General features: G+C 47.3%; 1 protein-coding gene across 3 annotated transcripts in view; it reads right to left on the reverse strand.

Annotated features, from left to right (window-relative positions):
- Positions 1–5,512: 5,512 nt before the first annotated feature.
- nr1h4 (nuclear receptor subfamily 1, group H, member 4) overlaps positions 5,513–17,462 on the reverse strand; it is a 125,000-nt gene continuing 113,050 nt past the window's right edge. For all 3 annotated transcript variants that reach the window (XM_072551979.1, XM_072551977.1, XM_072551978.1), the window contains one exon: positions 5,513–9,001. In XM_072551979.1, coding sequence (XP_072408080.1) covers positions 8,763–9,001 — 239 coding nt within the window. In that variant the 3' untranslated portion in view covers positions 5,513–8,762. The remainder of the gene's footprint in view (positions 9,002–17,462) is intronic.

Below are 17,462 nucleotides of genomic sequence, written 5' to 3' on the forward strand. Positions count from 1 at the left end.
GTGTGTGTGTGTCTGTCTCTCTGTGTGTGTGTCTGTCTCTCTGTGTGTGTCTGTCTCTCTCTTTGTGTGTCTGTCTCTCTGTGTGTGTGCCTGTCTCTGTGTGTGTGTGTGTCTGTCTCTCTGTGTGTGTGTCTGTCTCTCTGTGTGTGTCTGTCTCTCTCTCTGTGTGTCTGTCTCTCTGTGTGTGTGCCTGTCTCTGTGTGTGTCTGTCTGTGAAAATGTGTTTGTGTGCCTGTCTCTGTGTGTGTGTGTCTGTCTCTCTGTGTGTGTCTGTCTCTCTCTGTGTGTGTCTCTCTCTCTCTCTGTGTGTCTGTCTCTCTGTGTGTGTCTGTCTCTGTGTGTGTGTGTCTGTCTGTGTGTGTGTGTGTGTCTGTCTCTGTGTGTGTGTGTCTGTCTCTGTGTGTGTGTGTGTGTCTGTCTCTGTGTGTGTGTGTGTGTCTGTCTCTCTCTGTGTGTGTGTCTGTCTCTCTGTGTGTGTGCCTGTCTGTGTGTGTGTGTGTGTCTGTGTGTGTGTGTGTCTGTCTGTGTGTGTGTGTGTCTGTCTCTGTGTGTGTGTGTGTGTCTGTCTCTCTGTGTGTGTCTGTCTCTCTGTGTGTGTCTGTCTCTCTGTCTGTGTGCCTGTCTCTGTGTGTGTGTGTGTCTGTCTCTGTGTGTGTGTGTCTGTCTCTCTGTGTGTGTCTGTCTCTCTCTGTGTGTGTCTGTCTCTCTGTGTGTGTCTGTCTCTCTCTGTTTGTGTCTGTCTCTCTGTGTGTGTGTGTCTGTCTCTCTGTGTGTGTGTCTGTCTCTGTGTGTGTGTGTGTGTCTGTCTCTCTGTGTGTGTCTGTCTCTGTGTGTGTGTGTGTGTCTGTCTCTGTGTGTGTGTCTGTCTCTCTGTGTGTGTGCCTATCTCTGTGTGTGTGTGTCTCTCTCTGTGTGTGTCTGTCTCTCTGTGTGTCTGTCTGTCTCTGTGTGTGTGTGTGTCTGTCTCTCTGTGTTTGTGTGTCTGTCTCTCTCTGTGTGTGTCTGTCTCTGTGTGTGTGTGTGTCTCTCTCTCTGTGTGTCTGTCTCTCTGTGTGTCTGTCTGTCTCTCTGTCTGTGTGCCTGTCTCTCTGTCTGTGTGCCTGTCTCTCTGTGTGTGTGTGTCTGTCTCTCTGTGTGTGTGTCTGACTCTCTGTGTGTGTCTGTCTCTCTCTGTGTGTGTCTGTCTCTCTGTGTGTGTCTGTCTCTCTCTGTTTGTGTCTGTCTCTCTGTGTGTGTGTCTTCTCTGTGTGTGTGTGTCTGTCTCTCTGTGTGTGTCTGTCTCTCTGTGTGTGTGTCTGTCTCTCTGTGTGTGCCTGTCTCTCTGTGTGTGTCTGTCTCTCTGTGTTTGTGTGTCTGTCTCTCTCTGTGTGTGTCTGTCTCTCTGTGTGTGTGTGTCTCTCTCTGTGTGTGTTTGTCTCTCTGTGTGTCTGTCTGTCTCTCTGTGTGTGTGCCTGTCTCTCTCTGTGTGTGTGTCTGTCTCTCTCTGTGTGTGTCTGTCTCTCTGTGTGTGTCTGTCTCTCTCTGTGTGTGTCTGTCTCTCTGTGTGTGTGCCTGTCTGTGTGTGTGTGTGTCTGTCTCTGTGTGTGTGTGTGTCTGTCTCTCTGTGTGTGTCTGTCTCTCTGTGTGTGTGCCTGTCTCTCTGTGTGTGTGTGTCTGTCTCTCTGTGTGTGTGTCTGTCTCTCTGTGTGTGTCTGTCTCACTCTCTCTGTGTCTGTCTCTCTGTGTGTGTGCCTGTCTCTGTGTGTGTGTGTGTCTGTCTCTCTGTGTGTGTGTCTGTCTCTCTGTGTGTGTCTGTCTCTCTCTTTGTGTGTCTGTCTCTCTGTGTGTGTGCCTGTCTCTGTGTGTGTGTGTGTCTGTCTCTCTGTGTGTGTGTCTGTCTCTCTGTGTGTGTCTGTCTCTCTCTCTGTGTGTCTGTCTCTCTGTGTGTGTGCCTGTCTCTGTGTGTGTCTGTCTGTGAAACTGTGTTTGTGTGCCTGTCTCTGTGTGTGTGTGTCTGTCTCTCTGTGTGTGTCTGTCTCTCTCTGTGTGTGTCTGTCTCTCTGTGTGTGTCTGTCTCTGTGTGTGTGTGTCTGTCTGTGTGTGTGTGTGTGTCTGTCTCTCTCTGTGTGTGTCTGTCTCTGTGTGTGTGTGTCTGTCTCTGTGTGTGTGTGTGTGTGTCTGTCTCTCTCTGTGTGTGTCTGTCTCTCTGTGTGTGTGCCTGTCTCTGTGTGTGTGTGTGTCTGTGTGTGTGTGTGTCTGTGTGTGTGTGTGTGTGTCTGTCTCTGTGTGTGTGTGTGTGTCTGTCTCTCTGTGTGTGTCTGTCTCTCTGTCTGTGTGCCTGTCTCTGTGTGTGTGTGTGTCTGTCTCTGTGTGTGTGTGTCTGTCTCTCTGTGTGTGTCTGTCTCTCTCTGTGTGTGTCTGTCTCTCTGTGTGTGTCTGTCTCTCTCTGTTTGTGTCTGTCTCTGTGTGTGTGTGTGTCTGTCTCTCTGTGTGTGTGTCTGTCTCTGTGTGTGTGTGTGTGTCTGTCTCTCTGTGTGTGTCTGTCTCTGTGTGTGTGTGTGTCTGTCTCTGTGTGTGTGTCTGTCTCTCTGTGTGGGTGCCTATCTCTGTGTGTGTGTCTCTCTCTCTGTGTGTGTCTGTCTCTCTGTGTGTCTGTCTGTCTCTGTGTGTGTGTGTGTCTGTCTCTCTGTGTTTGTGTGTCTGTCTCTCTCTGTGTGTGTCTGTCTCTGTGTGTGTGTGTGTCTCTCTCTCTCTGTGTCTGTCTCTCTCTGTGTGTGTCTGTCTCTCTGTGTGTGTCTGTCTCTCTCTGTTTGTGTCTGTCTCTCTGTGTGTGTGTCTTCTCTGTGTGTGTGTGTCTGTCTCTCTGTGTGTGTTTGTCTCTCTGTGTGTGTGTCTGTCTCTCTGTGTGTGCCTGTCTCTCTGTGTGTGTCTGTCTCTCTGTGTTTGTGTGTCTGTCTCTCTCTGTGTGTGTCTGTCTCTGTGTGTGTGTGTGTCTCTCTCTGTGTGTGTCTGTCTCTCTGTGTGTCTGTCTGTCTCTCTGTGTGTGTGTCTGTCTCTCTGTGTGTGTCTGTCTCTCTCTCTCTCTGTCTGTCTCTCTGTGTGTGTCTGTCTGTCTCTCTGTGTGTGTGTCTGTCTCTGTGTGTGTGTGTGTCTGTCTCTCTGTGTGTGTCTGTCTCTGTGTGTGTGTGCCTGTCTCTGTGTGTGTGTCTGTCTCTCTGTGTGTGTCTGTCTCTCTCTGTGTGTGTCTGTCTCTCTGTGTGTGTGCCTGTCTCTGTGTGTGTGTGTCTGTCTCTCTGTGTGTGTCTGTTCTCTCTGTGTGTGTGTGTCTGTCTCTGTGTGTGTGTCTGTCTCTCTCTGTTTGTGTCTGTCTCTCTGTGCGTGTGCCTGTCTCTCTGTGTGTGTCTGTCTCTCTCTGTGTTTGTGTGTCTGTCTCTCTGTGTTTGTGTGTCTGTCTCTCTCTGTGTGTGTCTGTCTCTGTGTGTGTGTCTGTCTCTCTGTGTGTGTGTCTGTCTCTCTCTGTGTGTGTCTGTCTCTCTGTGTGTGTGTCTGTCTCTGTGTGTGTGTGTCTGTCTCTGTGTGTGTCTGTCTCTCTGTGTGTGTGCCTGTCTCTGTGTGTGTGTGTGTCTGTGAGTGTGTGTGTCTGTCTGTGTGTGTGTGTGTGTCTGTCTCTGTGTGTGTGTGTGTGTCTGTCTCTCTGTGTGTGTCTGTCTCTCTGTGTGTGTGCCTGTCTCTGTGTGTGTGTGTGTCTGTCTGTGTGTGTGTGTGTCTGTCTCTCTGTGTGTGTCTGTCTCTCTGTCTGTGTGCCTGTCTGTGTGTGTGTGTGTGTCTGTCTGTGTGTGTGTGTGTCTGTCTCTCTGTGTGTGTCTGTCTCTCTCTGTGTGTGTCTGTCTCTCTGTGTGTGTCTGTCTCTCTCTGTTTGTGTCTGTCTCTCTGTGTGTGTGTGTCTGTCTCTCTGTGTGTGTGTCTGTCTCTGTGTGTGTGTGTGTGTCTGTCTCTCTGTGTGTGTCTGTCTCTGTGTGTGTGTGTGTGTCTGTCTCTGTGTGTGTGTCTGTCTCTCTGTGTGTGTGCCTATCTCTGTGTGTGTGTGTCTCTCTCTGTGTGTGTCTGTCTCTCTGTGTGTCTGTCTGTCTCTGTGTGTGTGTGTGTCTGTCTCTCTGTGTTTGTGTGTCTGTCTCTCTCTGTGTGTGTCTGTCTCTGTGTGTGTGTGTGTCTCTCTCTCTGTGTGTCTGTCTCTCTGTGTGTCTGTCTGTCTCTCTGTCTGTGTGCCTGTCTCTCTGTCTGTGTGCCTGTCTCTGTGTGTGTGTGTGTCTGTCTCTCTGTGTGTGTGTCTGTCTCTCTGTGTGTGTCTGTCTCTCTCTGTGTGTGTCTGTCTCTCTGTGTGTGTCTGTCTCTCTCTGTTTGTGTCTGTCTCTCTGTGTGTGTGTCTTCTCTGTGTGTGTGTGTCTGTCTCTCTGTGTGTGTCTGTCTCTCTGTGTGTGTGCCTGTCTCTCTGTGTGTGCCTGTCTCTCTGTGTGTGTCTGTCTCTCTGTGTTTGTGTGTCTGTCTCTCTCTGTGTGTGTCTGTCTCTGTGTGTGTGTGTGTGTCTCTCTCTGTGTGTGTCTGTCTCTCTGTGTGTCTGTCTGTCTCTCTGTGTGTGTGTCTGTCTCTCTGTGTGTGTCTGTCTCTCTCTCTCTCTGTCTGTCTCTCTGTGTGTGTGTGTCTGTCTCTCTGTGTGTGTGTCTGTCTCTGTGTGTGTGTGTGTCTGTCTCTCTGTGTGTGTCTGTCTCTGTGTGTGTGTGCCTGTCTCTGTGTGTGTGTCTGTCTCTCTGTGTGTGTCTGTCTCTCTCTGTGTGTGTCTGTCTCTCTGTGTGTGTGCCTGTCTCTGTGTGTGTGTGTCTGTCTCTCTGTGTGTGTCTGTTCTCTCTGTGTGTGTCTGTCTCTGTGTGTGTGTCTGTCTCTCTCTGTTTGTGTCTGTCTCTCTGTGCGTGTGCCTGTCTCTCTGTGTGTGTCTGTCTCTCTCTGTGTTTGTGTGTCTGTCTCTCTGTGTTTGTGTGTCTGTCTCTCTCTGTGTGTGTCTGTCTCTGTGTGTGTGTCTGTCTCTCTGTGTGTGTGTCTGTCTCTCTCTGTGTGTGTCTGTCTCTCTGTGTGTGTGCCTGTCTCTGTGTGTGTGTGTCTGTCTCTCTGTGTGTGTCTGTTCTCTCTGTGTGTGTCTGTCTCTGTGTGTGTGTCTGTCTCTCTCTGTTTGTGTCTGTCTCTCTGTGCGTGTGCCTGTCTCTCTGTGTGTGTCTGTCTCTCTCTGTGTTTGTGTGTCTGTCTCTCTGTGTTTGTGTGTCTGTCTCTCTCTGTGTGTGTCTGTCTCTGTGTGTGTGTCTGTCTCTCTGTGTGTGTGTCTGTCTCTCTCTGTGTGTGTCTGTCTCTCTGTGTGTGTGTCTGTCTCTGTGTGTGTGTGTCTGTCTCTCTGTGTGTGCCTGTGTCACTGCATATGTCTCGATGGTTAAGAAATGGTAGACTCAGTTTTAGGTTACTTCAAGAAATACTATTAATTCATCTTTTATTCAGTATTATGTACATACTTCACAGATACTTTTCTGATCAAGTGATCAAAACACGCATGGTATCACACATTAAACTAATTGTTATATAATGTAGAATTCCTTAATAACATCAATGTACAACATGTTATGAACGTGAACTGCAATGCCTTCAGTTTTAACGTAGTTTTATCCTGCCAAGGTTTCACAATGGTCACACCGGAATAAGTGGATTGAAGAAAGGCTAGATCTTCCAGAGCTTTCAAGGGTAAAAGGTGATCTATTTTAATCATAAGAACTTAAGGGACTTGGCCGGGCGGATCTTAAAGGAATGTTTCCTTTTGTGAGAAAATTGAGAATTGCTGCTGGCATTGGTGGGGAAGGGATGTGCCTCATTTAAAACCAAGGGACACTCATTTAAGTCAGAGATGAGGAAACGTTTTCCTTTCAGAGGGTTGTGAAACTTTGGAATGTCTGTCCTTAAAAAAAAAAGTGGATGCAGAATCTTTAATATTTTTAAGACAGCGTGAGATTGATTCTTAGTTACTGCGAGTGTGAAAGATTATCAGGGAAATGAGGAATGTAATGTAGAGTCCAGGTTAAAAATCAGATCAGCCATGATCTTATAGAATGGGGTAATATATTTGAAGGGCTGAATGTCCTACTCGTGTTCATATACAATGCAATTTATTTTCTTTTTTAAAGTGAGCTGCAATCCCAAGTCACAATTTAATACCTGATTGATTGCCATATTGAAGAAACAAATCATCACGTGGGAAAATTTCTGAACTTCCTATTCACAGTAAAATAATGTGGAAGACTTTTCAATTTGCCTTAAATACCAAATCACAGAAGTGGTCCAGGTCCAGTTTAGTTTCACCAAACAGCTAAAATGCTTTTAAGAACAAGGCAAGAACTTACATTTCCATACTGCCTTAGACATCCTCTATATCTCTCCAAATGCTTCACAGCCGATGAAAGTTCTTTTGGATGTATAACCATTGTGATGATGTCAGACACACTGAAGTAGTCATTGCAGTGGACATTAGCGTGTGTTCTGACCATTTTTCCAACATACAATGTGTGCCCAAGAACTAGTTTAGCAACAAACTCATTTACCAGCCTGGACTAGCATTGGACTTAAAGTTAAATTAGTGGGGACCTTTTTTATAAGCTTCTCCAAGTCAGTTTAAGCAGATTTTAACTGATGAGAAATGTATATTGAAAAAGGCATTGGGTGAGGCTACAGGTAGGATGTAAATGTATTGGAGATAGTCCAGTGAAAGTTTATCAGTCTAGTCCCTGGAATGAGGAGTTTTCTGATGGGGAAGGGTTGGATAGACTGGGCTTGTATCCACTGGAGTTCAGAAACAATAAGAGACAACGTGATAAAAGATCGTACCAAGCCTTGACAGGGTGAATGTGGAGAGGATTTGGGAGAGGCTAGACAGAGAGGAGAAGAAACCTTTTCTTAGAGAATTCAAGGCCTTTGGAGCTCTCTTCCTGAAACGTGGTGGAAGCAGAGTCCTTGACTATTTTGGGGGCTGAGGTAGATAGATTTTTGATGAGCAGAGGTGTGAAAGGTTCCCTGGGGGTAGAGTAGAATGGTCAAATCAGCCATGAACCTATTGAATGGGCAACCAGTCTCAAAGGGCTGAACGACCTACTTCTAGCTTGTATGTTCATATGCTCCACAATGTTTCTTAAAATAGAGGCAATGGGATCTTTTACAATCTAAATGATAGGGAATAGATCTTTAAGGACTGAGATGCAGAACAATGTCTTCACCCAGAGAGTGGGGAGCTGTGGAATTCTCAGCCATTGAAGACAGTTGAGGCAAAACATTGAGTATTTTCAAACAGGAGTTTTATGGCTAAAGGGTCCGGGGAGAAAGCAGGAACAGAGGGACTGAGTTGGATGATCAGCCATGATAGTATTGAATGGTGGAGCAGGCTCGAAGGGCCGAATGGCCTCCTCCTGCTCCTAATTTCTATGATTCTTCTTAAGTTTGAGGTCAGACGGTTTTGGATTCACCACAGAACTGAGAATCTAAGGAACATGTACAGGTCTTTTTCCATCTGTCGAGAATTGAATAGACCTCGATCATTTATTAAACACTCCATCCATTATTAGCATTTCTTCACATCTTTTCCCATCAGTCTGCATTTGAAACTAGCTGACAAGCCCTCCACTAAATTAAATCCATCAATTTATATCCTGTAATCTTTCTCTTCAGGTATGCAGGAATGGAAAGGCAAAGCTTTTGTAAAGACGACATGTTTAGTTTTCCTCCTTTTCCGTTGGGCTGTACATTTTTAAACAAAAGTAGTACTTTAAACCAAGGAGAATATGCAGAGACATTTTTAACATCACATTGACTGGAGCATGCTGTGAGCTGTGAATGATATTGCTTCTTGCAGGTCAAAGTCAGAAGTCACAGGACACCAGGTTATAGTCCAACAGGTTTATTTGAAATCACAAGCTTTCAGAGCACTGCCCCTTCACCAGGTGAACACATGCCACTCCAAAAGCTTGCCATTTCAAATAAACCTGTTGGACTATAACCTGGTGTGATGTGACTTTTGACTTTGTCCACCTCAGACCAATGCTGGCACCTCCATATCATGTCTTGAGAAGGGGCTAATTTAAGAAAGATAGAGTTTAAATTAAAGTTAACAATTCCTACTTCCTGTTTGCCATTAGTTAAAGACTATTTTCTTGTAATAAAGAGTTTATTTCTTGTTAAGTATAGAATCCTGAGGAGCAATTTCCTTCAGATAAATTTTGATTGTCTAACTAAATCTGTTCACATCTGTCATGACTTCAGGAAGAGTGGGTCTTAATTTCCTGCACGCTTCCCCAATCTTGTGATCCTTGATATTGCAGTAGCTCTCCCTGAATATCCATCCTCCATTCTGTGGAAGTAGAATTCACAGAAGACAAAATACTCAAATGGACTACAAATAACCTTACATCACAAAGAACATTTAAAAAATGCCAAACTTCATTCAAGGAGATATAGGGGGTTGTTTCTCCAGACTATGCTGCCCCTGTAGACCCTTGTTGTTGGTGGGCCTGGGTAAGTGAGATGGAGCGGAGAGGTCATATCCCTGTCGTTAACCTGTGTCCTGGTAATTGGATGACAGGAACATACTTACATCCCTTGGTGTAGGTACACTAGCCAGTTCAGAATGTTCCGGAATTGGCAGCTCTGGTTTCCTGGCTATTTGTAATTATTGGGTCCTGTAGATGGCTTGCGAGGAAGGGGGACAATCACTGCACGTCCCAGATCTCACAGAGAAGAGGCGTGAACTTCTGATCATTGATCTTCCAGGACATCAGCATATCCGAGTGATGGTGGTTAAAGGTCCTGAGCTCAGTGAGTCTCCCCAGCAACCGGGCAAAATGCTGGGGGTCCTGCGGGTGGTTCAGCTTGCAGTATTTCTGCAGGATCTCTAACAATGGCTCCTGAAGTCTGTCAATGGCTTCCCGATTCTTCACAAAAGAACGATCTACAGGAGAAGTAGATCATTAAAAAAACCCACAGGTGTCAGATTATCCAACCAGCTAGACCAAACTCTCTCTCTCTCTTTCACACACACACACACACTCCACACTCTGAGAGATTCCCCTCTCAGGTCTCCTCTGATGGAGCTCACTATCCTGGTTGTACGCACCCGGACAGTTGGGTTGGAGGTTGTATGGATGTTGGAACAAATTACTACAATGTTTCCAGGGATGAGGAACTGCAGCGATGTGGATAGATGGAAGACTTTGGGACTGTTCTTCTGGAGAGAAGGCAGTTGAGAGGGAGATCTGGTTGAGATTCACAGCATCATGAGGGGGCCAGACAGAGAAGACTGGGAGGAACTGTTCCCACTCATAAAAGGAAACAAAGAATGAGAAGCCATAGACTTAAAGTGATGTGCAAATGATGCAAGGGTGAAGAGAGGAATATTTCTGCCCCACACAGCGAATAGTTGGGGTTTGGAAAGCACACCCTGGTAACATGGGGAAGGCATGTTCGATTGAGGTATTCAAGAGGGGCATCAGCTGGCTATTTGGATAGAAATGGGGTGCAGGGACACGGGGAAAATGCAGGCAATTGGAACTAAATGATAGAGCTAGGCTGTATGCAGATGCAGCCATAATGGGCCAAATGGCCTCCTTCTGCACCAGAACAAATCCGCAATTCTCGGAAATGGACATTGCAAGGCCCCTGTGCTAAATGGGATAAAGTGGGTACTGAAGATGCTGGAAAAGCACAGCAAGGCAGCATCCGAGGAGCAGGAGAGTCTACGATTCAGGCAAGAGCCTTTAATCAGGAATGGACTAAATGTACGGTCCAGCAGTATTGGAATCCCCCCCCCCCACTCTCACCAATCAATCAACATCTACCCCGACCCAATTTCCACAATGTTGTTGGTCTCTAAAGATTCTTCCAGCGGTGTGTGTGGGTGGGATGAGGGTGGGCGTGGGTGAGGTGGCAGTGGGGTAGGGGATGGGTAGTGGTGGGTTGTGCATGAGGGTGGGGGTGGGGGTGGGTGGGGATGTGTGGTGGTGGGTTGTGGATGAGGGTGGGGGTGGGTGAAGTGGCAGTGGGGTAGGGGTGGGTGTGGGTGGGGATGTGTGGTGATGGATTGTGGATGAGGGTGGGGGTGGGTGAAGTGGCAGTGGGATAGGGGTGAGTGTGGATGGGGATGTGTGGTGGTGGGTTGTGGATGAGGGTGGGAGTGGGTGAAGTGGCAGTGGGGTGGGGGTGGGTGGGGATGGGGGCGGGGTGGGTGTGGGTGTGGGTGTAGGTTGGGGGGAATCATCATTTCATGAACCTTCTCTGATGGTCAGAAAGGCCAGTTCTGTCAAAGCAGGCTCTGCCATTAGTGCCAAACAAGGAACCTCGGAGAATTGGTGTGCTGTTGGTGTTCTTGGTGCAGGCACCTTTTGCCCAGTCACTATAGTAACTGGTCACCGTGGTGGCACATATCAGCCCAGTGAGAGAGATACCATTTTCCTCAATTGCTGGCTCATAATTCCTAGCGTGTAGACGTTCATGTTCAAGGCTTTTGTGTCGTTCTTGCAAACGGAACTTTGAGTGCCTTCCTGACTGGCTTGCAGTAGTCACCTCTCCATCCAATCCTGACCTATCCTCCTGTGTAGGTTTCTCTAATGGGTTTTGGAACTCTATCTTTGAGAGTCCCTGTGGGGACTATGAGATAGCTTTCCTACAAAGTGTCTCAGGGGATTGGGCCCTGAATTGTCAACAGTGTCAATACCACCCACCAACCCCAAGAGGAGTGATGAAGGTGGGCATCAGTGGCAGGGGAGAGGAGATGAGTGATTGGTAGCTGGGAGCAGAGGGGAGGTGGGTGGAGATGTGTGCGCCAGTGCAGTTGGGAAAGTGGAGTGGTACCTTCTCCCAGCTCTGCATGTCAGTAAAGTCCGAGGGAGCTGTTCTGGCAGCAGCGTTGAACGAATGATGAGCTGAGCTCAGAATGATGATTGGAAATCGACATTGATCCTCAAAGATGTGTGGACACCAAACTTAAATCAGTCACCTTCACTGTGGAACATTCCCAACCCAGTGCCCTCACTACCAACATGACCAAGATCACAGGTTGTATGTGGCTGGGGGAAATATGTAGGAATTCCAATTAATCATATTGGGTATTCAGGAGCAACACATAGAGACATAGAGTCATACAGCAGGGAAACAGACCCTTCGGTCCAACTAGTCCACGCTGACCATGTTCCCAAACTAAACCAGTCCCACCTGCCTGTACTTGGCCCATAGTCCTCCAAATTCATGAACATATTTCCTATTCATGAACATATCCACACACAAACTACTCTGTGTAAAAAATGTTGTCCCTCATGTTCTCTTTTTAAAATCTTTCTCCTCTCACTGCAAAATGTGCCCCTAGTTTTGGAGTGTCCCCCCACTGGGGAAAAGACCCCTGTCATTCACCTTATCCATGGTCCTCATGATTCTATCAATCTCTATAAGGTGACCCTTCAACCTCCTACGCTCCACTGATACAAGTCCCTGCCTATCCAGCCTATTTCTATAACTCAGACATTCCAGCCCTGGCAACATCCTGGTAAATCTTTTCTGAACCCTCTCCAGTTGAATCATTTCCTTCATATAGCAGAGAAACCAGAACTGAGATCACCCACATTTGTGCAGGTACCAACATAATGCATAAATCAAAGATCCACTAAACTAGTTACATTTCCACTTTCTTGGAGGAGTTGAGGTGCATTTTCTTTCTGAATTCATTTATGGTGATGGATTCGCCTTGCGCAAATGGAGGCCATTCAGGCTATCTCAACAACCTATCCTCATAGCTCTCCTTTCCCTGACCATTCTGCATTATCCTGCAAATGGTCTCCCCTTGTGCGTCAGTTGGTTACACTCTCACCTCCCACTCACAAGGTTCTGGCTCCAAGTCCCACATCCCAGGGCCTGGGCATAAAACTCAAAGCCAACACTGCAGTCCTGTACTGAGGGAATGCAACACTGTCTTTAAGATGAGATGGTAAACTCAGTCCCCAGCCGATTAGTGTGGAGAATGTAAAATTTGGCACCACTCAATGTCGGAGCTATTCGTTAGTGCCACAGAAAACACGTTCCCTGCCTTTCTATTTGCAGGAGTTGGCTGCATACAAATTGTCTGCCACTTTTCCTTCATTACACAGTACCTTCAAACAGCACCTTCAAAGCAGTTTCACACAATAAACAAAGAACAAAGAAAATTACAGCACTGGGACAGGCCCTTCGGCCCTCCAAGCCTGTGCCAATCCAGCTCCTCTGTCTAAACCTGTCGCCTATTTTCTAAGCATCCCTCTGCATGTATCTTTGTGTCTGTCTGGATACATCTTAAATGATGCTATCGTGCCCACCCCAACCACTTCCACTGGCAATACGTTCCAGGCACCTACTACCTTCTGCGTGAAGAACTTTCCACGCATATCTCCCTTTAAACTTTGCCCTCTCACCTTGAACTCGTGACACATCTGGAATCTGTGGAGTTCGCTACCCCAGCATGTGGTGGATGCTGGGACATTGAGTAAATTTAAGAAGGAGGTAGACACAGTTTTATTTATTTAGTAACGGGTCTAAGCTTTGTGGGGGACCTGGCAGGAAAGTGGACCGGGGACCGGAGATGAGATCAGCCATGATCGTATTAAATGGGGGAGCAGATTTGAAGGGCTGAATGGCCCCATCCTGTTCCTAGTTCTCATGTTCCTGTCTGTGCGGGCCCTTGGAATAAACTTCTGAGAGCTTTCTGGCCCCTCCTTCTCAAGATGCTCCTTAAAACGACAATTCCCAAACTCATTCGCACAGCGACCCCCATCCTGAGGGTCAAACGTGATGGGGAACCCTCAGTGAGGACTGAGAATACGGGGAGGATGGGGAATACTTAAAAGAGATAGGGCTTGGGAGATAGGATCTGTCAAACAGGGTTGGGGTGGGAGTGGCCGTACAGGGAAGGGGAGGGAGAGGGGGAGTGGTGTGTCTCCATTCTGACAAAGGGTCACTTGAACTGAAACATTAACTCTGAATCTTCCCTCCACAGATGCTGTCAGACCATAAGATCATAAGGCCATAGGAGCAGAAATTAGGTCATTCAGCCCAAGAAGTCTGCTCCACCATTTGATCATGGCTGATCCCACTTTCTCCCTGTAACCCTTGAGCCCCTTGGCAATCAAAAATCTGCCTATCTCTATTTCAAATATACTCAGTGGCCTGGCCTTCTGTGACAATGAATTCCATAGATTCCCCACTCTCTGGCTGAAGAAGTTTCTCCTTATCTCCGTTTTAAAGGGTCTTCCCTTTACTGTAAGGCTCTGCCTTTGGGTCCTAAACTCTCCTGCCAATGAAAACATCTTCCCAACATCCACTCTGTCCAGGCCGTTCTGTATTCTGTATGTTTCAGACCTGCTGATCTTTTCCAGCCATTTCTGTTATTGTTTCATATTTACAGCATTTGCAGTTCCCTTTGTTCTCTTTAAGACCCGCATCACACGCAGCAATACTTCCTCTTTCTCTTGTGGGAACTCACAGGACTGACGGTCAGAGAGCGTAACGTGACACCAGACACAGGATACACAGTGACAGTAAACCAGCAACCTGACCGGTGTCTGACAGGGATTGCAGGTATTACTCTGTATCTTCAAAAGCACCATTCGCCATGAGGGCCAAATCATCAGGGAGGGGCAGGTGCCCATTCATCTGGGTGCAGTGGCCAGGCGAAATGGTGCTCCCAACTTCTTAAAGAGCTTGCCCCGTCAGACCCACACTGTTCATTGCCTGTGCATCATGGAAGAGAAAGTGAGCACTGAAGATGCTGCAGATCAGAGTCGAGAGTGTGGTGCTGGAAAAGTGCAGCAGGTCAGGCAGCATCCAGGTTATGCTCAAAACGTCGAGTGACAGTATCTAAAATAAGGCAGCTAGACATAACAGTGACAGTATTTAAAATAAGGCAGCTAGATGTAGCAGTGCGAATGTCACTGGACTAATAATCCAGCAGTCATAGACTCCCTACAATGTGGACGGGACTCTTCCCATCTCATCCACACTGACTCTCCAAACAGCATTCAACCCAGAGATCCCCGTCCCCCCAATCTTACCCTCGCATTTCCCATGGTTAACCCCCCAGGAGCCTGCACAGCTCTGGGCACTCTGGGACAACTTCCCATGGCCAGTCCACCCAAATCTGCACATCTCCGGACTGTAGGTGAAAACTGGAGCTCCCAGAGGAAATCCACATTGACATCCACCCAAGGCAGGAATCGAACTCAGGTCCCCGGTGCGGTGAGGCAGCAGTGCTAACCTCTGAGCCACTGTGCCACAAAGTCCTGGGGAACTGGTTTCAAATCACACAGAAGAGAAGAATTTGAATTCTGTAAAAATCTGAAAATGCTGATCTTATGGTGACCATGTAACCACTGTTTCTTTTCATTGTAAAAACCACCTGATTGACTCGTGTCTTTTAGGGAAGAGAACTGCCATCTTTACCCAGTCTGGTCTACATAAAGTCACACAGTCATCAAGATGTACAGCATGGAACAGACCCTTCTGTCCAACCCGTCCTTGCCAACCAGCTATCCCAACCCAATCTAGTCCCACCTGCCAGCACCCAACCCATATCCCTCCGAACCCTTCCTATTCATATACCCATCCAAATGCCTTTTAAATGTTACAATTGTACCAGCCTCCACCACATCCTCTGGCAGCTCATTCCATACACGTACCACCCTCTGCTTAAACGTTGCCCCTTAGGACTCTTTTATATCTTTCCCCTCTCACCCTAAACCTATGCCCTCTAGTTCTGGACTCCCCGAGCCCAGGTAAAAGACTTTGTCTATTTATCTTATCCATGCCCCTCATAATTTTGTAAACCTCTATAAGGTCACCCCTCAGCCTCCGATGCTCCAGGGAAAACAGCCCCAGCCTGTTCAGCCTCTCCCTATAGGTCAAATCCTCCAACCCTGGCAACATCCTTGTAAATCTTTTCTGAACCGTTTCAAGTTTCATAACATCTTTCCGATAGGAATGAAACCAGAATTGCACGCAATATTCCAACAGTGTCCTAACCAATGTCCTGTACAGCCACAACATGACTTCCCAACTTCTGTACTCAATATTCTGAGCAATAAAGGAAAGCATACCAAACGCCTTCTTCACTATCCACCTGCGACTCCACTTTCAAGGAGCTATGAACCTGCACTCCAAGGTCTCTTTGTTCAGCAACACTCCCTAGGACCTTACCATTCAGTGTATAAGTCCTGCTAAGATTTGCTTTCCCAAAATGCAGCACCTTGCATTTATCTGAATTAAACTTCATCTGCCACTTCTCAGCCCATTGGCCCATCTGGTCCAGATCCTATTGTAATCTGAGGTAACCCTCTTCACTGTCCACTACACCTCCAATTTTGGTATCATCTGCAAACTTACTAATTGTACCTCTCATGCTCACATTCAAATCATTTATACAAATGACAAAAAATAGAGGAAAGGTAAAAACAATGACTGCAGATGCTGGAAACCAGATTCTGGATTAGTGGTGCTGGAAAAGCACAGCAGTTCAGGCAGCATCCGAGGAGCAGGAAAATCGACGTTTCGGGCAAAAGCCTTTCATCAGGAATACAGGCAGAGTGCCTGAAGGGTGGAGAGATAAATGGGAGGAGGGTGGGGGTGGGGAGAAAGTATCATAGAGTACAATAGGTGAGTGGAGGAGGTTATGAATGTGATAGGTCAGGGAGGAGGGTGGAGTGGATAGGTGGAAAAGGAGATAGGTAGGTAGGACAAGTCATGGGGACAGTGCTGAGCTGGACATTTGGAACTGGGGTGAGGTGGGGGATGGGGAAATGAGGAAACTGTTGAAGTCCACATTGATGCCCTGGGGTTGAAGTGTTCCGAGGCAGAAGATGAGGCGTTCTTCCTCCAAGCGTCTGGTGGTGAGGGAGCGGCGGTGAAGGAGGCCCAGGACCTCCATGTCCTCGGCAGAGCGGGACGGGGAGTTGAAATGTTGGGCCACAGGGCGGTGTGGTTGATTGGTGCGGGTGTACCAGAGATGTTCCCTAAAGCACTCTGATAGGAGGCGTCCAGTCTCCCCAATGTAAAGGAGACTGCATCGGGAGCAACAGATACAATAAATGATATTGGTGGATGTGCAGGTGAAACTTTGATGGATATGGAAGGCTCCTTTAGGGCCTTGGATGAAGGTGAGGGAGGAGGTGTGGGCAGGGGAAGGTGCCAGGATGGGAGGATGGGTTGCAGGGGTGCGTGGACCTGACCAGGTAGTCACGGAGGGAACGGTCTTTGCAGAAGGCAGAAAGGGGTGGGGAGGGAAATATATCCCTGGTGGTGGGGTCCGTTTGGAGGTGGCGGAAATGTCGGCGGATAATTTGGTTTATGCAAAGGTTGGTAGGGTGAAAGGTGAGCACCAGGGGTGTTCTGTCCTTGTTACGGTTGGAGGGGTGGGGTCTGAGGGCGGAGGTGCCCTCAGAAAAAGTAGAGGACCCAGCACCAATCTCGTGGCACTCCATTGGTCACAGGCCTCCAGTCTGAAAAACAACTCTCTACCACCACCCTCTGTCTTCTACCTTTGAGCCAGTTCTGTATCCAAATGGCTAGTTTTCCCTATATTCCGTGAGATCTAACCTTGCTAATCAGTCTCCCATGGGGAACCTTGTCGAATGCCTTACTGAAGTTCATATAGATCACATCTACTGCTTTGCCATCATCAATCTTCTTTGTTACTTCTTCAAAAAACTCAATCAAGTTTGTGAGACATGATTTCCATGCACAAAGCCATGTTGACGATCCCTAATCAGTTCTTGCATGTGACTCCAGACCCACAGCAATGTGATCAACTCTTAACTGGCATTTAGGGATGGTCGAGCTAGCAACGCCCACATCCCATAAAGAATTTTATCAAAAACTAGAGGCAATAAGCATTTTTAAAAAGCCCTGGAAAAATCCCATAGGGAATTCAGGAGTGAATTTATTATCTGGAGAATGTGAACCTTACTATCACACTGAGTGACTGAAGTAAAAAGAAGCATTAGAGGATTTAAAGGGAATTTGAAGACTCACACAGCCACACACACCACCAACACACACACGCACATGCGCACATGCACACACACACTCACCCACACACACACACACACATATACACACACACAAACACATATACACACACACACATACACACACACATGCACACGCACACATACACACCCACACCCACACATATACATACACACACATACATACACATGCACACACACACACACATACATACACATACACACCCACACATATACACATACACACCCACACCCACACATATACATACACACACATACATACACATGCACACATACACACACACACACACACACACACACACACACGAGGGATGTAGGGTTAGATGAAAAGGGAGAGGAGGTGGATCAGGTGAA

The sequence above is a fragment of the Chiloscyllium punctatum genome, chromosome 32 (assembly GCF_047496795.1).
Source record: "Chiloscyllium punctatum isolate Juve2018m chromosome 32, sChiPun1.3, whole genome shotgun sequence".
In the NCBI taxonomy this organism is placed as follows: domain Eukaryota; kingdom Metazoa; phylum Chordata; class Chondrichthyes; order Orectolobiformes; family Hemiscylliidae; genus Chiloscyllium; species Chiloscyllium punctatum.